The 23,617-nt window shown below is 36.6% G+C and overlaps 1 protein-coding gene across 1 annotated transcript; it reads left to right on the top strand.

Annotated features, from left to right (window-relative positions):
* On the top strand, positions 1 to 15,754 carry LOC103464785 (uncharacterized). The gene is made up of 6 exons (XM_008409138.3): positions 1 to 425; positions 3,576 to 3,799; positions 4,242 to 4,344; positions 4,838 to 4,933; positions 5,832 to 6,346; positions 8,777 to 15,754. Exons 1-6 carry the CDS (start codon positions 384 to 386, stop codon positions 10,224 to 10,226), a joined length of 2,430 nt encoding a protein of 809 aa, XP_008407360.2. The 5' UTR covers positions 1 to 383; the 3' UTR covers positions 10,227 to 15,754.
* The last annotated feature ends 7,863 nt before the right edge of the window (positions 15,755 to 23,617 follow it).

Here is a 23,617-nt window from a genome sequence, read left to right as displayed (position 1 = left end):
CCTCTCCATCTCTGAACGCACTGTCAGCCTGCGCATATTTTTTTTATGACTGCAGCGCTGCCATGCATGCATGTCGTGCCTCTGTTTGTATGCAGAATGTTGAAATTTCAAGCAGTTTTTGAAGGAGATGTGGCAAGAGATGTTGAAGAAATAGATGGAAAACAAGAGGCCCTGCTTGGATGAAAGTGTGGGGGAAACAGAAGCTGAGGATAGAATAGCAGGGGAAAAGGCACTGTGATTAGAGAGAGAGAAAAAAAGAAAGAAAGAGAGAGATTGTAAGGCGGAGGAAGAGGAGGAGGCAGAAGAGGCGATCTGCTGAAGGGAACCAGCAGAGCCGCTGATTTGACCAAAACCCTCAGCAGCTGCCTTCTGTTGCTGTGGAGATGGGCTGTTGGCTCTCTGGACCATGGATGGGTGACCAAACGGTAAGCCATTAAAAAACTGCCTGACTGCTAGAAATCCTGCTGAGTATTTTTAATTAGCTCTCATTTGAATTAGATAAAATTGAGTCACTAGTGCTTGTGTTTTTTTTGCTTGTGGATGTGTCAGTATATGTATTTAACGAGACTCAAAGTAGGCATTGGGATTTCTGCAGGATTTTGCATTTGAATGTGAGACAATTAAACACAATGTTAAGTTGTTCATGCCATTTCTTTACAAAGTTATGTTAGATTTTGTCTCATTTGTGTCACTGACACCTTCCAGAGAATCCCACTCCTTCTGTTGCCATCCTCCGTCTTTACATACAGGTGCCATTTTGTGCTCCTTTGCTCACGCTGTATGCATTTTGTGTGTGTGTGTGTGCGTGTACGCATGTGTGTGTCTGTGTGTAGCTGAATGTAGCGGAGGGTGACTCATGGTTCTGATGCACTGGAGTTAACAATGCTGTTCATGCGTCTAATTAGATGGCTTTTGAGCTGCATGCACTGATATGTAGCAAGCAGAATAGGGGTTATGCCGCTTTTCAGAAGTAACACACCTCACTGCAGACCTACAGAGACATACTCATATTTGTCATGTTTGATGAACACGGTGTGGCTGCCCAGGTGTCCCTAATCCAACCATCTGTCAGTGAGAAACAATCTTGCTGCCCAGTTGTGTCTTATGATTTTGCCAGTTTGCAACATGTGTTGCGTTCAAACCATTAAGATAATAGTAAAAAAGGATGATGGAATGAACGCTGCCTTCAAAATGGCAGCTTGCATTCCAAAAAATGCACAGTGTAGGATGCTGGATTCCCACAATCCATGACCGAACTGGAATAATTCCTCAGTGATTCCCATGATGCCACATAGCAGCATCTGGTCATTAGTTAAGCTGCATTCCCCACTCTGTTCATCGCAGTTGTTCCTGGGATAAATATGTTATGAAGTCCAAGTTCACATAATTCCAATGGGAACTGCCAAAATTTGTATTTACATTGTGTGAAAGCAACACACAAAAGTAAAAAAAAAAATTGGAAAATAAATGGAGGATTAAGCATCTGTGCAGTTTCTCAGAGTTTTTTGCAAGAATCATCTCATATTTTTCTTTACTTGATCCTGACTACATACACACAGAACTGTGATGTGCAACGTGCAGATATCTGATTTATTCTGCCTTCATCTTTGAGTCCAGAACAAACTGACTGCAGAAATGCAGGGTATTTGACCTATAACATTCTCAAAATGTTGTAGACAAATGTTGCATACAGCAGCAACAATTTTAATTGGCCATATATGGATGTGTTGGTTCCCACTTAGGTGGTGCCATCAAAGATATTGTAGCATAGCTTTAGCACATTCTACTAGGTAAGATCTTACTGTTGTTCCTTTACTGAGGCAACTGGTTGTACATTTTCTGGCCTAAACTGATTTTCTAAGTATTGTAGATCACTTATATATTTTTTCTTTTTCCATCTTTTTTCAGGACCACTGTTAATACTAAACCTTCCAGAGTTTGACCCCTCAAAATAGGGGCAATTTTATTTTTTTTTGCAGCACTGTCTTTGTGTTGAATACTTTTACTCATGTGATTAGTCATGACTCTCTCAAGTTTACTTAATTTGTTATTCAAAACAATCAACCTGAATGTGAGTCGAAAGCATTACATTCTGGCTTCTGTACTTGTCAACTATTCCTGTCTGAGCCTCCAAATTAGCATCTAGTTATGTAATTATATTTAAAAATGTTTCTTCAAACAAAGACTAGCACGCTGTACAGGATATCTTGGCATGAAGATCTGTTATTTTTGTTACATAAATCTCTGCTTGCTGAATTGGAAGCTCAAAAAGAGAAGATTCCAATCACTGCTGATTTTATTGAAGAAATATTTATTGGTTTCCATTCACTTAATTTTCAACATTCAGTTTTTTACTGTTCTCCGATATTGTTTTTGTCATCCTCATATTCTAATATGAAATTATACCCCACACTGTAAATGTGGAGTTTAATTTAGTTTTTGAGCTTGCCAATGAAAAAAGATGAGATTACTGATTGAAATTTTATCAAATTAGATTCTTTAAGTTCCAGTTCATGCTTCCTAATATTTTTTCATGATTTCCGGACATTTCGTTTTATCCTCAAGAACTTTCCTTTCAATTTTTAGTTTACTTTTAAACCAGACAGTTTTTATTCAGTCTAAATATGAATCTAAATCAGGGTTGCAAAGATTTTACTTCAACTGATGTCTAAATGAAATCTATATTTGGCCTCAAGGCTCAGTGGGTAGTTAGTGAAAAGTCACTTCAAGGTAAAGGCAGACATGTGGTAGATGGGTAATTTAAATAACTCATATGAAGAGGAAATAGAGCAGAGCAGAGCAAATGTTGCTCGTTTTTCAAGACACTGAGAAAAAAAAGTGCTGCTGTGGAAACTTTAAAGAAAACAGTTATTTATTTATTTAGTGACATAATATGAGGGCATAAAAACGACATGCCGAATACATTTCCTAACCCAATGAACCTCATACATTCAAATAACTGATGACTATCATTTTGATGATGTGACTTCTGACTCTGCTAAAGGTAAATGTTGCAGAGATTAAATCTGTGGGATGTGCATCAACCTTTTGAAATGTCTTTTGTTTAAGCCAAAATTGTGAGTACGATTTAAGGCAATAAGTGTTTCCAAATGCTGGGTTTATATAGACAAAATCAAATTTGACCCCTCAAGGGTTATGAACCTCATCAACATTTTCTGTGTAGCTAAATCAGTGGGGAGTCACTTCATTCTCAGTGTTGCCACATTAATACTGGCCTCACAACAATTTTGAACGTTCTTTTGACAGAGTTGTTTTTTGCAACTCACCATCCATCCATCCCAGCCATTTGTAATTAAGTTAGGATTATCAAAGTTATCTGGCACAGGGAAATATTTATAGGCCTTTGATAAATATGTAGCATTTATCAAAGGCAACATACATATTTATTATATTTTATGATAAATTCATAGTAAATTTATCATAAAAAAGAAGAGTGACAGTTGGAGTTTCATTCATGTGTGTCTCTGGTTGAAGCAAATGATAATATCATCCTCTAGGAAAGGCCATGTACATTCCACCATCATATCCTATCTGTGTTTGTTCACTTGACTCAGATGAGTGGGCGGAGTCTAGCACACCTAAGCCAGCGGGATGCCTTGAGGATTATTGCTGCGAGTCAGCGCCCCATCACTTTGCAGATCAAGGGCCAGAGGAGGCGGGGCAATGAGGGAGACAGGGGATCCTGGGAACCCCTGCCGCTCAACCTGCAGCACCTCAACCTACCTCTTCCAATGAGGGGGGCAGGAATTAACACATCTAGCCCCTCCTACCCAGACAGGTATGCACATGCATAGGCCTGTGATAAATTGCTCCAGAAGTTATTGTGATAAACGATAATATTGCTGTTTTGAGACCAATTTTTAAGTAATATAATGGTAATAGCAAAAAATAATAATGCAAGAACACATTCTAAAAGATCAGTGAACTTTAAATTCTAATGAACATTTAACACTGGAACTGGAAGACAGAATAAATAAACAAAACAACAAATACAATTAATTTTGAAGTCTTTGTAAACAAAATTGTCCTTCAAAATAAAGGTTAGTTGAGACCAAAGCACCAAACTGAAAACTTTTATCATCCAGTTTTTGGTAGAAATAGAGAAAAAAAGAGATAAACAATAAATTATACAAATGGAAGTTATTGAGTTTATTTTAATTTATCATGTAATTAATTGATGCCTCTAAAGCTGCTAAAATGTTCATCTTGTTTTTTCTCAGACATTATTATGGCCATCTGTCTCTGCCACAAGATCACTGTGATGGAGGACGGTACAGCTATATGTCTAGCTCCCCACGGGACACTGTGGAAATCAACCATCAGGTGAGGTGAACAGTTAAAAAAAGCTCCAAGAAATAAACATTGACGTGAATATATGCTGCATTTTATCAGCTTTGATAAAATAAAAAGAAATCAAAGCAATGTTGGAAATCTTCTACAGCACCTTGCAAAAGCATCACAAAGATGTGTGTAGCTGGGATTTTATTTATTAGACCAATTACCAGTCAGTAACACATGACTGGTGAGTGGAAGAAAGACATGGTCTTAAAAGCTATTCACAAAAGAAAAAAAAACGTGGTACGCATATTTGTTCATGTCATTTGAATCAATACCATATACCACCACGGTTTGCTGGACTTCCAGCTACATTTTATATTGGCTATTGGCTGTAAAAGAGAATTCTGATTAAATATTTCTTGAAGAAGTTTTTAGAAATAATGTATGAAAGTGTTACATAGTCAAATAAGCCTAGAAAAGTAGTCTTTATGTTTATTCCATTAATTATTTCCAATTTTTCACTGCATACATTCTTTAGGATCTCGAACTCGCCAGACGTCGACAAAAAAGGAAGAATTGCCTGATGGGATGTTGCAATCCTGACTTAGATGAACCAACAACCTGCCACAGTCAGGTATCTGCAATCTTACCTTTTTCTAGTGACGTTTTCTACTCACAGTCTCCATTTTATTCCAAAACCCATATCCCTTTTCAACCACCAGGTGTAAACTCTGCATTCGATGTTCAATAAAGCTTTTATTGTGATTGTGATTTTAGAATCACAATTGGTTGATTCTAAAATTGTAGAATCAAAACAATTGTGAGCATGTCTAATTACACTTAACATACAACTCCACAATTTCACATATAAAATTAGGATGTGGAAAATACTGTTTAGACCATGAGTGACTGGCCCCTGTCCTCTAGGTCCGGTATCCTGTTGGTTTTAGATGTTTCTGTTCAAATGGTCAAACTACCTTCTCAGCATATCATAAAGTTTTCCAGAAGCCTGCTAATGAACTACCATTTGATTCAGGTGTGTTGAATTAGGGGAAGAATTAAAACATGGCCCCTGAGAACTGACTCCACTGCTTTGGAGTGTGAGATGCAATTAAAACCTTCAACAACTGCCCTGTTCATTTTTAACAGGAATGAACTGGTAAAAAAAAAAAAAATATATATATATATATATATATATATATATATATATATATATATATATATATATATATATATATATATATATAAAATTTCTTTAAAACTAGAACAAAGAAATTTGCAAGAATTTATAGGCTGGAGATTAGACAACACAAGGAGTCTAAACATGTTGCTTATTGGAGTTGTTCTTAAATTTTGGAGACCTTTTTGCTTTACTAAAACAAAACAATCTTTATGAGGTTTTGGCATCCTATTGTTCCACAAACTCATCCAGTTTGTATTGAGGAAATACACATGCAACATGCAGTTATTTTTAGCTTCTGATTTGCCTGTTTGTGAGCTGTCCTTTAGAATGAGCATCTCTTGTCTTGTAGACTGACGATGAGGACTTCATCCTGGAGAAGCCATTGGGTTACATGCCCCTTCACCATGAGCTGGACAGTGGTCTGGGCTGGACAGATGGCTCCCTCCATCAGGGTGATCTCTCAGGGCTGGAGACAGAGGAGGGAGGTCTGGAAGACTGTCATCCTCATGGGAACTTTGCCACTGCTGGGTGTGGGGGGTTCGGAGGTGGGGGCTCTCCGTCCTCAGAGTCTTTCATCTCCTCTGAGCTCAGCGATTCAGGCTTCTACAGTGTTAGCACCGGGGAGTTCAGACACTTCCAAAGGCTCCTAGAGAAGAGGATGCGTCTGTACAATGCCAGGATGCAACATCAGGGTGAACCATGCGAGAGACGCGAGAGGCGTGACAGCTGCCCCAAGAGTCACAGAGAGCTGCTCGAATCGATACCAGAGGCCCTGACGATGCAGCCCCCATGTCAGCACCTGCAACATGGGATGGAGGATGGAGCTGGGCCAGTCATGGACGTCCAGCCTCGAGGACTTTTCAGGTAATTTGGGAAAAATATTTCATTGATTAGTGACGTAATTACAGTATACAAGACTGTAATTAATCCTAATTACAGTCTTGTCCACTATGAATTAGTTATTTATTTATTTTTATCTTATTCACATAGAAATCATTTGAAACCCCACACCTAAGACAGGCTGGTAACAGTGCTCATGTGCTACAAAAAAGACAGTTCTGTCAAACTTGCTTTCTAATTTGGTTCAACAAGGCACGGAAGAGTAGAAAGTGTTGTGCCCATTTTTCAAACTATAAAATGACACTTCACAATAGAAATTTGCCTTAGAGTGAGAATGGCTTCAGGAATGAGTCTTGTGATTAGCATTTATAATCGTAACTTTTCAGTAGTCCTATGTTAGATTTATGCATTTATTTGCTCTGTGTATTCTGTCATTTCAAATCTGTGCTCATACATCCATGCAGTTATTTTTTGGACAACCTGCCTTGCAGCGCATTGGTGTTTGTTTTAAAAATAGAACTTTCCTTCAGTTACCTGTGTTCAAAACCATGACTTCATTTTGTCCACCACCAAAACATTCCTTTACTATTCATTAGTTAATTGGCTGCCTTGTTTAAAAGTAACATTGTATTTAAATAAGTGTTAGGGATCCTACCAGAAAGACTTGTGCACATTTCAAATATAATGTTTCACGAGTCCCTCTATTTACACTGGCATTGCTTTCCAAATGAATAGAGCAGAATATATTTTATTAATCAAAAATATATGCCCTGTCAATTGAGAATTATTCTGCTCATTCAAATTTATTTCCATTTGCCAAACACCAGAATAACATGAAAGAGAGTTTTTTGTATTACTTTAGTCAAAGTCTTAGGTTTACCTGCTGCATTTCTTTAGTATTTGGTAGCATTACTTTTGAACTGTCTGAATGGAGTCAAATATTTTGACTATCCATTCTCAAGTTTCTGAAAACAGTATGTTATAATTTTGGCCCACTCCTCCTGACAGAACTGTTTGTAGGTCCCCTTGTTTGCACACACCATTTGAGTTCTGTCCACACATTTTCTATGAGTTTTTAAGAGATCAACATGATGACTTTGTGGGTTAAGGTTTTAAGACAGTAACTTTCTTGTCTTAAAGTCACTTTGTAACTAATTTAGAAGCATGCTTGTAGGGTCTTTGTGCAGTCATAAGGCCTGTTTGTAAGCAATATTTAATGTCATAGCTCATGTCTTGAAATGCTGCTTGCATATTTGCATATAAAGCTCTTTCTTCAAGATGCAATATAATTTGTAATTTGCCTCCCATCAACATAACAGTGCCACCCAATGGGATAGTGCCTTTAGGCTTTTTCCTCCAAATGTAACAGTGAAACTTTGATCAATTTTCAAGTGTCATCAGAACACAGGTTATGGTTGGCAATATTAAGATCTTTGATCCCTCGGTGCAACAGTAAGCCTATCTTTTTTATGTTGCTTTTGGAGTAATTGCTTCTTTCTTGCTGACCAGCCTTTCAGCCTATGTCAGCACAAGACAAAGTATCTGGATCCTTCCTGAATAGTATTATGACTGGACATTCCCATGGTGTTTATTCTTTATAATTATTTTATGAGTAGGTAAATAGTGCAGATTCGGGCATCTGAAAATTCAAAGGAGGATCCAGATTTTTGGAAGTCCACAGATGTCTTGTTTTTCATTTATTGTCAGACAACAAGCGTTCCCAAGTTGTTTAAAGCTGCAGTATGAATTTTTAAAAAAAAAAAAATATATATATATATATATATATGTAAAAAAAAATAAATATATATATATATATATATATATATATATATATATATATATATATATATATATATTTATTTTTTTTTTACATATTTGATAAAACTGTCACTGTGTTGTGACAGTATAAGACAGATAATCAGTCTCATAATATACTGTCATACAAATGGTCGTACTCCTCCTTGAACTATTATTGCTGTCTGAAGAAATGCACCACTCCAGACAAAAAATAACCAATCAAAGCCAAAAGGAGGTCTGATTGACGGCACCAAGACCGGCCTCCTGGCCCTGATTGGTTGTTTCTAGGTAGCACTGGGAGAACTGGGAGAAAGCAGATGAGCTCAATTTTTTTCTCTGATTATTTGTACTGTCACGACATAGTAACAGTTTCATCAAAAAGTTACATACTGCAGCTTCAAAGCCATAGACCTTAGTGCATGTAAACTTCAGATTTTAAAGAAAATACTTTCATTTCTAAATAGAAATTCCTTTTATTAATTTTAATTTCACAAATACAAATGTCAGTAATTCCAACTGACATATATTTTTTTCTTTCTGATTCAGTGCTGATGGTGATAGTTAAAGAAATGGTTATGTCTTTTTATGATGTGTATGGAAACATGATTTCAGCTGCACATTTGTTGCGTCAGTTAACTAGAACAATTTTATTTCCAGGGTTTCATCGGTCCAGTTCCATAAAGCTGACCGACCCTGTCTGAACCGCCACAGCTCTAGCAGCGGAGCTCTCTTCAACCCCTCTCACGCCCCAGTCCCACGTATAAATGCCCCGGTCCTCTCCACCTGCAGCACACCCTCCAGCCATCGAAGACCACAAATACCCATGCAGCAGCCGTACAACCACCAGGGTTCAAGCTCAGTAGGCATGCTGAGGAGGAGCAGAACCCTACACCATCGACCGCCTCCGCAGGAATACCGCCGCCGGGCCAGCCACCCAGCATCACCTTCCTACTGTGCTGCAACTCTGCACTACTGTGGAGGTGTCACGCCACACAACGTCCTTCCACCAGGCCTGCCAGAGGAAGGTGAGCTAGATGCTGGTGTGATGGCTTCCCACCCAACAGGCATGACCCTATCACCCCAACAACACCCGGCTGCTTTGGGACACGTCAGGGGCACCAACACCAGTGAGCGATGCTATGACAACTCGGGTGGTCAGATCACACAAAATGACTGGTGGCACACTCAAGATAGAAGCTTAATGCCTGAGCCAGCGATGGCAGAAAGAGAGAGGGAGATGGAGAGGGAACTGGAACAAAAGAGACAACTACAAAAGGAAAAGGAGATTGAAAGGGAAAGAGAAATTGAAAGAGAGATGGAGAGGGAAAGAGAGACAAAGCTCCAGGAGGAGAAGGAAAGAGAGAGGCAACTGGAGCTGGAAAGGAGCAGAGCTAGAGAACAGCAGCACCTCCAGAGTCATGTCCTCCCTCTGCAGGCTGGAGACGTCAACGACACCTGGCCAAAGCCGGCCAGTCGTCAGTCCTACGGAGGTGGAGGAGGTAGAGGCCTCTACAGCACTTTGGAGGGCCACACAGGAGTTGGAACTGCTGCTGAATGTGAGGCAAAGAATGGACAAACAAATGCGAACTCAAGTCACAATGCCGGTTCCGGTCTGCAGGCAAAACCTAACCCAAGCTCTAGACCTAACACAACCTCACGAGTCACAAGGAGCCAGTTGCTCAGAGATCGAGCTCATCAGCTGGCAGATGAACGGAGCGGAATGAGCACTGATGAAGAGACCAACACTGACATGCTGCTGGGTCGCTACTGGAGTCGAACAGAGAGGAGAGAACACTTCCTGTTGGCTCGGGAGCAAAAGCAGCAACAGCTGCTGGCCAGAGGCGGGCCTTTACGAGAAGCAGTTAGCCGGGGAGCAGCGTCTATAGTAGACGGAGGCTTAATAGAAAGCAGGGGAGTTGGACCTTTTGCTGAGGGGCGATGCAAAACTGTCCTGGAGCTGAGTCAACGGAAGCTGAGTCGTCTGAGGAACAGAAAGCTGTTGGATGACTGGACAACCGTAGAGGAGCTGCTTACTCATGGGACCAGGTTGGACAACCAGGAGGACATGTTGTGTCCAAGCTCCTTGTTGACAGTCACCACTGTCTAACTGCACAGACACAATGTTTAGTTTAACCTTTGAGTGTGTGTGATGTTAAACTAATGATATAATATTATGTGAGTCTGCCTGTTCCGTCTTTCTTAGAGTTAGACAAGAGCATGGATGTCAGCTGAACTAGGCATCTGGTAGAGAAAGAGAGTTTGGGATTGGTGGAAGGCCCATTTAGACTTGGAGTGAAAACAAACAATGTGAAAGAAAAGCACCAACGTCTCTTCAGTCCACTCCAGGCAGGTGTTGTTCACCCAATGGAACTGAAGATATAAAGCTGTCTTGGGTTTCTTACGTCACTTCAATTAGACATGTTTGGAATCATCGGTGGGTTTATAATACTGTTTTTAAAACAGGAAATACCAAAAAGTCTGACTGCCACCCTCAATTCAGTTTTTTTTTCCTCTGCACTTTAATATCCCTCAATAATCCCATAAGAGTATGGCTGCAGTGGATGTTTTGATAATTGTGATATGGTTCAATGCCCAGGCACTGGGCACTGAGTTGTGTGGGGTCAGGAGCACCTAACAACAAAAAAGCATGTCAGTTCTAATCAAACCAGATTTATATTGATTTTTGCATGTGCAGTCAATGGGCAGTGCAGACGCTGATAATAATGCTGGTTGGTGTCTGATTCCCAGCTTTCAATCTAGAGCAAAATTAAAAGGCTATTTATGTAAAGTTTGCAGTATTAAAACACCTGAACTATGTTACTCTACCCTGATACAAACTCTTAGAAATACAGTTTGTTGAATGTTTGCTTTACAAAATGAGTAGGATTGTTAGATTTCTATGAAAAGGAACATAAGAAGTAAAACTATACAACTCTGCCCAGCAGTGGGGGGTTGACGTGAGGTGTAGACAGACATGCTTCCCCAGGGCTCAATTATTGCAAGAACCATCACTGCTTGACTGTTTTCACAGACTGCCAAATATATTTTTCCGGTGACATTTTTAGGGGATTATGGGCTGTTAGTAAAATCTTAGGGGACTTTATTTATTAACTAATTACTTCCAGTATCTGAAGTGCAAAGATAAAACTGACATCCATTCTCTAATCTCTCTGCGGAAGACAGGAAGCAAGACACTTCACACAATTGTTGTATTGTTCTGTTAGCATATATGTCTGAAAGGGAAAACTTTACTCTCATTGCTTTGCATCACCTCAACTGATAGCTTTACGTGTGGGTGTGTGACCACTGTACAGCACTCCGGACAAAATGTGTGAGTCAGTGCATGACGCTTGACATGACAAACAAATGAGCAAGGTCATATGAGCTGGTGTGTGTTTGCACCATGTGATTCATGCTACATCCAATGCTAAGTATATTTTACTGGATTTTTTTAAACATTTACAAATATTTGGGTTTGAACCTCTAACAGGCCATGGGATACTTGGAGAGCAATACTATTCTAGGTGTATTTTCTTGTCTGCGCACTTAAAACAAATCACAAATTCCTTTTATATCAATGGTAAAGATACAAATCAACTGTAGCAAAGCAGACAATGACAACTTGGAGATTTGATACAAAATCTTGAAAAATGTATCCTTTTTCAGATAGTAACAGTTTGTTAAAAAATAATCAGTATGATTTTGTGCAACAAGAATAAAAGTGTGTGGGTTAGTGGAATGCAACAGTTTTTCAGGTAGAAGGTTTGATGCTCAACTTTAATCTGTTAAATCATATGCTGCAATGCTTGGCCAGGACTTTACGCTGCACTCATGTTACTCAATTTCAATCTAAAACTACATGCATATGACTGCACATATTCCCCATTTTAAGAAACCTAATTAAGTGATTTGGAGTCAAAGCACTCTTTAATAAAAGTAGTGTTACACCGATCACCGTTTTTATTTATCTCTAATTAGAACCTACTGTCAGGACTGATATAAATGTTCAGATAATTACCAGGATTACACTATTAGTAGCGTTAATTGTTAATATTATAATTATCATGTCGCTTGCTCCTTCTGCTATTTTCAGCAACCAGCGTCTTTTATCAGCGATTTAAAACTAAATACATTGCTGCAACTGATCTGGAATCTGGCAGAATTAGACAAATAACTACATACCACTAATATTTTATTGAGTATTTCTACTTGAGTAGAAAACTGTTAATTCAGAGACATGAATGCAGCATAGAGTAGTTAGTCCACCACGTGTCATGGCTCTACTTTACTGCCAGGAATTTTAAAATCGGCAGGATGTTTACAGATCTACGCATAAAACAGTTTATGCATGTTTACTCAAATCCTGAGGAGAAGGGTTTTTTTGAGAAAGGACGGTAGAACTCTGATAGACCTTACATATGGGAGGATGTGCTGATGTCCGCAGCGTCTGCTCTGCAGGTAGAGCTCCAGAGACATTCCACTTCAAGCTGGTGACAGGTCCGCAGTTCAGGAACAAGTGCAATAATACCTCAAGTTAGTTTCGTCAAGGTAACGATGGTGTCTGCTTTTCAGTGAATGCAGTAATTTGTTTTAAATCAAAACGGATGCACAAAGTGATAAGACACCACAAGTGCACAAGTAATCTTGGAGTTTGCAGAGGCAACAGCTAAGGTCATACAGATATTTACAGTGTTTTCCATGGGAGGGACCTAAGAAGAAAAAAACTTTTTGCACATCATTTTTATATAAAAAGTTTTCCCTACCTATCTGTACCAGGGACTTAGGCCAGTGGAACAACTGTAGATAGAATGACAGTGTTTGTTGATGTTTTCTTTATAAACTATCATAGTGATTTATGGAGGAAAAAAGTAGTTTATTGTGGTTGTGTTGGACATATTTCAATATTTTTCTTGTGATGGTTTCAAAACAAACGTGGACAGTTTTAATGATCTTTAAATCTTTTAATGCTAGTTAAGTCATTTAAAAGCTAGTGATATTTTCATTTACTTTTCTTATGAAGAGAACACACTATATAAATATTATTGTCTCTTTAAATGGATTTTTGAAATTGAATTTACTGTTGTTTTGTGTCATTATGACATGTACATATTGATTTTGTCACACAGTGCGACTGAGGGTAGAGTTTGAGGATATGATGGTGCCATCTGATGCCTCCAGTGGTTTATCATGTGATTCTGTAGACTTATAGCTGTGTTGTGGAGGCTGTATATACAGCACAGGGATAAAAATTGTATCATCAGAATATTTAAAACATCATATGTCCTTGGTCATAGATGGTATTTTTGTTTGTTTCTAAAACTTAAGAGTGCTCTCCATAGGTTGTGTAATTTAAAGAGAAATTCTAGTTTTCAGGTATGATTTTGAGAGATTTTGTGCATCTGACTGTTTGGAATGAGGTTGATGATGTTTTTATTTTTAATTTACTCTCTCCATATTTGGATGTTAGCTATTTTATGATAGTAATGGAAATGAGAACATGGGGAAAAAAATATGCTTTTTTTTACCCTATTTTTGATCAAAATTTTGGAAGATGTCTAAATTCATGACATGACTGCATGATGAAACAGATGGTTTGAAGCCATGTCCCAGGGAATATAGATGTATGACATGCTATCTTCTTCTTTTTCTGGAAAATGTGTCAGAAATCTGCAAGTGAAGTCAACTTCAAACTATTTAAGTTATGTTTGACATTGTTCTTGCTGCCAACTTTAGCTTCAAAAAGCAAAATTGTGTCACTTCATTGTCCTTGCTTTCGTGAAACTGTTATATTCGCTACTTTTTTTTCTATTTGTTGCATAACCATCACAAAGAAAACTTCACACAATCTTTTTTATGCAGTATATGAAGCTGCAACACAAATCTCTTTCTGAAGATCAGTCATAATGCTAAAAGAAAGAAGGTGCACATTTTGTGTGGTTAAATCTTTTTGTTTGTGGTTAGGTTAATAATTGTTCATACGGCAGGCAGATTTAGTTATGTTTGAATTTGACCAAAGTTTTTTTTTATACACAACATTTCTTGCTAAAATGAAAACAAAACTAGATATTTTCCCCAGAAATGTTCCCCTCCCCATCTTATTTTCTTTTTGTTAATGTCAGTGCTATTTCCAATTACAAAAGAACTTCTTGTTTAAATAAAAATCTATTTTAAATCTAAATCTGCCATGTGGGAAAACATTAAATGTCCATCAACAATGATGCTGCATAGCCATATTTATTTAATTTATTATATCTGTTAATTATTATGATCTTCTGCTTACAGATGATGAAAACACGACATTTAAGATTAGAATGTTACGTCAAACCACTAAAAAAGATTCTGAATATAGAATGAAAAGTGTGTTTAATATCCGCTAAAAGGTCATTTTTAAAAAGTTTTTAATCTCATGAGTCTCATTGGCACACATATCCTAATTCATTGAATATGACTGTATATTTTAGTCCACAAATATTCTCCAATTCATTCTTTCATTCATTCATACGTCATCTGTTCCTAAAATTAAGTGACAAATAAGTGCAATCCATTTATTTTTTATTCTCCTTTTATTTTAAATAACCTAAACTCCATGTTCACTCACACCTTGGTAAAAAATATGTAAGCCTTAAATAAATTGGTAGAAACGTGGCGACATGGTAGAAATGTGGGCAAGTAGTGATTTTCTTAAAACCTTTTACTAGCTTGTAAAAATCCCCACACATCTGCCATTTTGAAGAGTGGCTTAAAAGAATCCGACCCGTGTTCCACTTCATATTTATATCCCAGAAAAGTAGGAAGTCAAAGATAACTTTTAATTATGTCAATAATTTTTATGCTGTTGTTTTCTTAAAAAAAGACACACATTTCTTAGCATGGGATTTTTTTACCTTCAGGTTAAATGTATTTAAATTATAGATTTTAATTTTTCAAAACGTCTTAATGTGAGATGCCGGTTTACTAATATGTATTTATTTTAAGGTTTTTCCCACATCTTTACAAGGTGTGTGTGAAGGGAACTGTTTGCTGAATACCTGAAAAAGTCACCAGACAACCAAATTGTGAGTGAACAGTGGCACTGGGTTGTTTTACTGTCGTCTCTGAATTGAGTTCATTCCACCTAACATTGCCCTTCTTCCAGCCTTTGTGTAAGCTATCTATTTTTAGGTTGCTTTAACATTGGATTTTTATCCATTTACTTTAAGGAAAACAAAATCCCGGGTGGTTAATTGAACAGCACTCAGTGAGTAAAGATTTAGAATCTTATATCCACTGTGTTTATTCCCATGTTCTTTTCTCTCTCGGTTGTGATTCAAGCAGTCTGAATAATGGATGACGAAGAGAGAAATTTTCCTAGCCGCCCACCCCCCTTCACCCTCTTTGCTTACGTTACACAAGGACACGGATGGCTGAAAATAGCGCTGCTGTCCTCATGTGATGTGAAATTAAAAGCACACTGGAGCGGAGACACTTGCTGCTGGGGAACGAAAAACACTTGTTCTACTCCATCTGACAATCCCTCCATCCAGCCTGCAACACCAACCCCATCTGTCTGTGCAAGGGTACTTTTCACTACGGCAAGCTTTTTGAAATATGATTATGTACATGTGATTGTAATAAAGAGATTTTAATTAGCTATGACACTGTTTTGGATTTTTATGTTGCACACTATTTCTGATTTTAAAACACTTAGAACCTGTGGAGATAAAAATTAAAGGAGATGGCAAGGAGGCCTTCCATACTCAAAAACAAGATTTCACCATAGATAAGTCATCTACATGCCTGTGGAAGCATTCAAAAAGCTGGTCATTAACAATTTTCAATATGTAATATTTAAATAAAAATGTAAAGAAAAACTGATTTAAAAAAAAGAATTGGACATAGATATTTTTAGCCTAAACTGTGGCATTAATTGGTGATCTTTAGATTACTGTGCTAGTCACATTTATCTGCACTTAAACTGAAGTATTATATATTTTAAAATCTTTTTCTCAATTTCTAAATCAGTTAAGATTATAAAATATAAATGTTTCAACTGTAAGATATATTTGAAACATTGACAAGTATTGAGACAAGATTTATTTTGAACACAACACTTTGAGATCATGAATACATTCATATTTGGAAGGTTCAGGATAATATTTATGGAGAGTCATTTCAGCCAAAACTCAAGTTTGGCTGAAATATCTCCATAGATATCTAACTCTCCTCCACAATCCAGACCAGAATCAATTAGGCATTGGGCCAGTAAACAGCGTCCTCTGGTGGACATAGCATATATCAACAGACAGGAATTCCCTTTGACAAAGATCATAGTTGGTCAGAGAGTGTAGATTTAGATTTTTTTTTAGCATTTTATGGGAATAATATTTAAAATTGAAGATTATTTTGTGTTGACTTTTCACAACTGTACATTTTCTAACTGAAAAAATAGTTATTCAAACAATCTTTACTCTTTAATGTTAACCAAATGAATTTAAGCAAATTACCCAAAATTCAAGGAGTCGTTAAATTTTATGTACTGTTTGCTCATCCTATGTGAAAGCATTTGTTTATTTTACCTTAAAGGTGGACTGTTCAGTACAACGTTAGCTGTTCTGTAAATACAGAAATTTATTTGATGTTGCATGTGTCTTGAACTTGTGTTAAAAAGCTACATTTATTACTTTCTTTTTTAGTAAAGTAACATTTTCAATGTGCAGTTCAACACACCTAATCTCATGTCGAACCTGAAGAGAAAGATTAATTTTATGCTTTAAAGTTACTGCTCTACAGTTCTGCATTGTTACCCACTGACATGTATCGAATTAACAAGAAAGTTGGGGAAAACTTTTCATTCAAAGAAACACTTAGAAACACTGTGGAGGAAAGTCAAAGTTCAAATGAATTTGCATCTTAAACAAGACCAGCAGCTGAGAGTTTTTGAGTGGTGCTTGGCACACTTCATGAGACATCTGCTCTGATCCCTTCTTTAAATAAAGATGGGAGATTTGAACCACCTGAATGACGAGAGAAAAGAAAATAGAAGTTTACAAAATATCCAAAACTCTTTTATTGCAAACTTAAAAAGTTGATGATCGCTGACTGTCAGTTTAATTGTATTAATTTTATACTATGAAAGCTTGGACAGCCAATCAATTGACTTCCCTCCAGATGGTTCTTGATGTCACAGACATAACCAGAGGTTCACCGAAAAACCTTTTGTAGTTCACTGACCAAGTCTTGGGAAACTGAGAGAGACTTTTTACTCACACCAAGAACATTTCAGTATATAAAACATCTAGATTAAAAAAAGGAATAATCTTAGCAGAAGTTGCAGTAAAGATGAATAACTGATTTAAGCAATAAGTCCACTTTAGTCTTGTCAGGTTGAAACTGATCTGTATGGCACATTTTCAAACAAATGAAGTTGAATAAAGTGTTTTAAAGTTTCAGATAAGATTGACCAAGCAATATAAACACAACAAAAAGTGATATCAATTGATTAATTGGTTCAAAAATAGTTTTATGTTCTCCCAAAACTAAGCTTTTCAGTGTTTGATAATTAATGAGTGTGTGAAAGAGTTAGACACCACAAAGTCGACTAACTCTTTATAACATTCCCACATTCACAAAAATCTCACCCCAGTCGTCCACCTGTTCCCCTGAGATCAAACCATTGTCCCCTCTGGACATGAGTAGTGACCATATGGCAGGGCAGACTTCTTATTATCTCTAGTCCTGAGCTCTGATTGGTTCAGACTGTGGGAAACCTCTTCCAGACCAAAACCCACACATCTAGATGGAGATGAGGAACTATAAATAGGAGAGTGAAGGAAGCAGAGATCGGACTCAGAAATCCAACCATGATACCTTCAGACTGCAGCAACGGACAGTTCTCAGGCGCATCTGGTTCTGAACCACAAGGTAAATATGGATCCATGGAGAGTGTGTTAATATTTAAGTTTGTGATGATAGCGATTATACATATCTGTATATGTTTACTAATCACAGTATTCTTGATTCTGCAGCACAGAAAGCCTCTGGTGAAAGAACTTGCAGAAAGCGAATCAACAGCAGCGTGGAACAGCTCAAGTCTCTTCTGGGTCCAGAGTTCCTCAAACAGCAGCCAGACTCCAAGCTGGAGAAAGCAGACATCCTGGAGATGCAGTGGAGAAACACTTTCTGTTCAAAGATAAAGTGAAGCCACAGCCCCCAAAAAGACCACTGAACCACTTCTACAAGTTGCTTCCTCTGAAGAAAACTTGACAGGCTGGCTTCTCTGCTCTCAGCGCCACAGTTCAGACCAGCTTCTATGAAGACAAGAGTTCAGTCAACAGCGTCCTCTGGAGGCCATTGTAGAAATCTACAGATTTGAATGAAAACTACTCAAACTAAGACCATATAGGTCCGACATTATTCAGCTGAATTTCTCAGACTTTTGTTGGAATATTGCTCATTTTGATTCCGTTTGAATCGTCAGTTTTTGAAAACATTATATTTCCTTAGGAAATTATGTCTTTCATGTTGAGAAAGATTGAAGCAAGAAGCTAAAGACCATGTTGGTCAAAGATTACAGACACTGGGATTAGTGAAATTCAAAGCCTGATTTCTCTGCTTAAACAGAAAATTACTAAGCTGCATTGAAATGAAATGAGTGTATTTTTGTCTATCAGATTTAAAAGTATTTTCATTCAGTTTGATTTGGAAAAAAATTTAACTTTTGTTTTAAATGCACTCAGGTCACCCAAACCTTCTTTCATTTATGTTTTTTTACTTTAAGTTTTTCTTTCTTATGGAAAGATCGGGTCTCTGGGTATTGATCTTTTATCAGATCTAAATTTGTACTTTCGACCATGTTGGTCAATGATAAATGAAACTGAAATGTTTGAAATTCAAAACTGATTCCTCTGTTGTACAGAGGGTTGTTTAACTGAGCAGAAACTGATTATTTTCAGAAAGCTTTGATCTCTCAAATCTGAAAGTGTTATTCTTTTGTCTTAAAAGATACCAAGTTTTATCTTAGAGTGTACCGAGTTCACTCAAGATATATTTTATTCTTGCATTGTAAATTGTAAATTCATGTCCTATGGAAACACTGAATCATTGCATAATGACTTTTCAGAAAATCAGACTTTCCCCCTTTTATTTAAAAGGATTTCTAGGAAGCGCGATTCTGTCTTAATTGTTTATGAACTTGCATTTCGCAAAAAGAAATATTGAATTCTCATGTTGTGAAGCCTATTGTGAATGTTACATCACAAAATGTTCTTGTCTTTCATAAAGACAATTGTCCCTTCACTCATTCCGAGTAAAGCGTCATGGAGATTTTCCCAAGTTGTTGTTCTGATGTATCATCATAGTTCTGTTACTTCAGTGGAAGATGTCGTACTTTTATTTCAGTTTCTCTTAACACCTTATATAAAATAAAATCAGATACATTTGCACTTGAATGCTTTTGTTTCCTTCATTGTGCATTTTAGTGCAGGCATGAAGTGCACTGACCACATCATTGTAGAGGCTGAGTGAAGGAAACAGAGAGAAACGTCTTGCTGAAAACAACTACGCATCACAAAGTAGCTGACATACATGCTGGAACAACTTCACCAAATTCAAAAAGAAACTTTGAAAATTCCTCAAATAACATTAAAAATAGTAATCATTTGGATTTTAGTGAGTTAAATCAAACCAAAGTCAAAGCAAAATTGATCACGGAAAATGATTTTCTATTGATCGGTTGAAGACAGTTCACCATTCATTTCAGCATGTTAACACATAGTAGAAACAAATATTGATACAGTCATGTGAAAAACTGTGGATACCTTAAATATCCCACTCTTTTAAACGAAGCATTCACATGTAATATTCACATTCACCACATGTTGAATTTGTTTCTATCAGTGTCTGAGAATTAATACAATGTAATTACAGGTAAAAACTGAAATGTTACTTTGTCTTAGAACCTAAAGAGAACCAGGCAAACACAAATGTACTGACATGCTTCAGTTCACAGATTCAGTTTTAATTTTTGCATTTCCAATCTACACATTTTTAATTTTGTTGCAAAAAAATGTTACTTTTAATCTATTCTCCATGTGGAATAAAAATGTTGAGCGTATGTCATATTCATTAGAAATAAAAGTAAATAAAGGTAAGAGAGTGAAAAGACACACGACATGGCAAAACATGAATAGGTAAAAATAATTAAATCTATATTTTCACAAATTCACAATCATTCCTCATAGCTGAAATTTAATGTGTTGCCAATAAAATAATGTCAGCTTTGACATCCTCTAACCTGCACTAATCAGATTGCAATACAACACATTACTATGCATTTTGATCATAATTTAGTCATGAGAGACATAATTAGACTTCTTGTTGACTCCTGACATGTTTTTCAATGTATGTAATTTTGTTAAATACAGTCAGAAACAAAGTGCTGAATTTGTTAAAGTCCTACAAGTTTAAAAGTTTCATTTTGTCCCTGATATAATTTTGTAATTGAAGTGTGAGAAGGTCTTGCAGTAAAATGTCTAATTGTACTTAATTCTGACTTCATTTATTCATTAAAAAGAAAAGAACTGAACCCACATCTATCTTTATGTTTTCTTCCTTTAATGCTTACCCTTATAACAGTATGACTCCTGAAGAGATCATTCTTTCCAGATTATCGTGTGGTGTTGGACTGCTTGCTTAAATCTCTGCTTATAGCTTATTTAATTTTGAATACTGGTGATAGTTAATGTGCACTTAAAAATAGATTGAATGGACTGATCGGATGTCAACAGAATAATGAAAGAGTCTTTGTCGTCTGACACATCACAGAACAGCTAAACAGGCCCTTTCAGCACACAAACCTTCAGTGACTCATCATCTGAATACAATTTTAGTTGCTATTTTTAAATATCACACATTAAGGTTTGTGTGATGTGAATGATATTCTGACTGGTTTTATACAAAAAGTAACAGAAGAACAAAACCAGCATAAACTTTATCAGAACCACTTGGCACAATAATAAACACAGCTCTTTGTACAAAAAAAATAAATAAATACTGAAACAGATACAATATGTCTGTAAAATGTGCTCTTCACTTATAGATCAATTCTATAAATTCAGTAAGAAAAATAAAATCGGCATAATGCTCTTTTTATTTCAAATTTGAGTTCTCTTGAATTGGCATACAGCAAAGTTTCAACAACACAAACAGTGGGAAAACTTCCAAGAGAAAAGTCAAAGTTCAAGTTGATTTGCATTCTTAACAAACTGCAGCTGACACTCATGAAAGGTATCTGGCACGCTGCATGCAATGACATCTGCTCTGATTTCTTCTTAAAGTAAAGATACAAGTCTTCAGATATTCAAGAAATACTTCTGAGAAAAATTTGTGAAAAAGCGGGTAATTTGTGTTTGCCAACAGGCTATTTTATATTGTTTTTATATGTTCTAGTGAAAAATGCTTGTGAGGCAGCCAATCCTGCTGTTTCCCTCCAGATGGTTTGTGACGTCAGGCTTTCTCCCTGTTAGAGCCAAAGACCAGCGTCTGTCACAAAAGTCTTTTTGTGGTGCACCGAGCACATCAATGAAAGACTTGAGTGTGGGAAACTTGAGAAACTTTCTCCTCACACCAACATTACAAAACAGGGATCACACCTGCTACCTCTGGACTCCATCGCAGTATGCACTATTGAGCGGTTTCCATCAGTGTGATACTTCAAATTTCATTTTACTTTTTCAATTTTTCATATATGCAATCTATATGTATCACTCATTTCATAATCTTGTCATTACTAACTAAAAAAATCTATCTTCTAGATTCCTTATCATTTGATATGTCCAATACATCTTGTTTTTGTACCCAAGTCTCCAAATAACAATAATCCATTTACCATTTAAATATAGATATATAGATACAGATAGATAGCATTTAAATATAGATATTTGAATATATTTAGATAAATAGTATCATAGTCTCAAATATTCAAAATGTGTGTAGATATATTTGGGTGAAAAAACAAACTTAAAAAATACATATTTGTGCTATGAAAATATGTAAGCAACATGTCTCTTTTAACACTTTATTTCTTAATAATAATAAAGCAGAGGTCGGAAACTGCTAATGAATGCATGTTAATTGGAATACTGCATCGATCCTTTAGTGAAAGGATGTGTGGGAAACCAAAAATATCTGAGTCTCAGAGGCCCAGAAGAACAATAGATCCTGACCTCTGTCCTGCCGGGACACTGGCTATAATATGGAGGAATGAGGCTAAACCCTATGTGGCGATAAAGGTGATGCTCTGTGGTAGAATCATGTAAACAGTTATGTTTCAAAAGAGTTACGCCAATATTTCTGGATTTTGCAAACAATATATAATTGTGCAAAATCTTGCAAGTTGTTAAACAAATTCATACCACTAAAACAGAAGTTTTTAAAACCAAGAGAATAAAAATAGAGGATTTTTTTAAAAGCGAAGAGTGGTGTCAATTAATTCTAGATGATCAAATTCTCACTCCTGATGTTTAAGTGTATTTTAAAATTTTATCAATTATTTGCCACTACCAGTTCTGTTGTTTCGCTCTAGTTGGCTGATGACGTAGGACTCAGTCTCCGATGGAGCACGGTCAGCATACATCACAAAAGATGCCTTTAAAAGGCTTTTGTAGTGCATTGACCACACTGGTCAATGAAAAAGTGCGGGAAACTGAGAGACTTTCTGCTCATGTCATCTACATGTCACAAAACAGAGGACGCACCTGCTACATCTTCACCAAACAACTTTGTGAAGTTTTAGGAATAAATACATGCAAATTTGACAGCAAGGATAATGATGCAAATGAAAATGGTGTTAAAAACATTTATAGAAAATCACTAGCAATAAAATAAAGTTTAAACAATAACAAACGGTTATTATATAACTAAATCAACTCATTCTTACAAGTAAAACAAATTCAGTGACTGTGGCGTTGTGACTCAGATTATCCTTGAAAATAAAAACATTTTTCAAACCAAAGATATGACAGCTAATAAATTCTTAAAAGATAATAAAAATATTTAAGTGATTGAAACTTTGAAGCTGTTGCTTTACCATATTTGTTGTAACAAATATGAAGACAGGCTACGAATAATCCGATATTTAACTTGCTGGATTTCATTTGCTAGAGTATAAATAAAACTATCAACTTTAAAGCATTTCCGGCTTTCAAAAGAGGCAAAAGAGTGTTATTAATGTGATGCACGATGAGGCACACTTCTATTGTTCCTGTAGTCAAAGTACGAGTGTGGGAAACCAGAGGAAACTCACTCTCAAAGTCGCTCAGGGACAATAGATTCAGACCTTTGACCTGAGGAGAGGCGGCGTAAAAGAAACATTCTGACACACTTTTAATCACTGGTTAAACTTGCATTTTTTTCCACAAATAATTCTTTAATCTCACAGCAAAAATCTAAACTTCGCAAATACGTCTTTCAACGGTAAACACACAAATTTTAAAGTTGCATGTTTAGATTCATGTCAGTTAT

The sequence above is a fragment of the Poecilia reticulata genome, chromosome 5 (assembly GCF_904066995.2).
Source record: "Poecilia reticulata chromosome 5, P_reticulata-male-v2, whole genome shotgun sequence".
NCBI classification, from domain to species: domain Eukaryota; kingdom Metazoa; phylum Chordata; class Actinopteri; order Cyprinodontiformes; family Poeciliidae; genus Poecilia; species Poecilia reticulata.
Note: the sequence above shows the minus strand (reverse complement) of the source record. Positions and strands in the feature narration are given on the sequence as shown.

Coding starts and splice junctions, on each gene's coding strand:
- LOC103464785 (XM_008409138.3), top strand. CDS start 384: ATGGGCTGTTGGCTCTCTGGACCATGGATGGGTGACCAAACG. Junction 4,345..4,837: donor CTGTGGAAATCAACCATCAG/GTGAGGTGAACA, acceptor TACATTCTTTAG/GATCTCGAACTCGCCAGACG. Junction 4,934..5,831: donor CAACAACCTGCCACAGTCAG/GTATCTGCAATC, acceptor CTTGTCTTGTAG/ACTGACGATGAGGACTTCAT.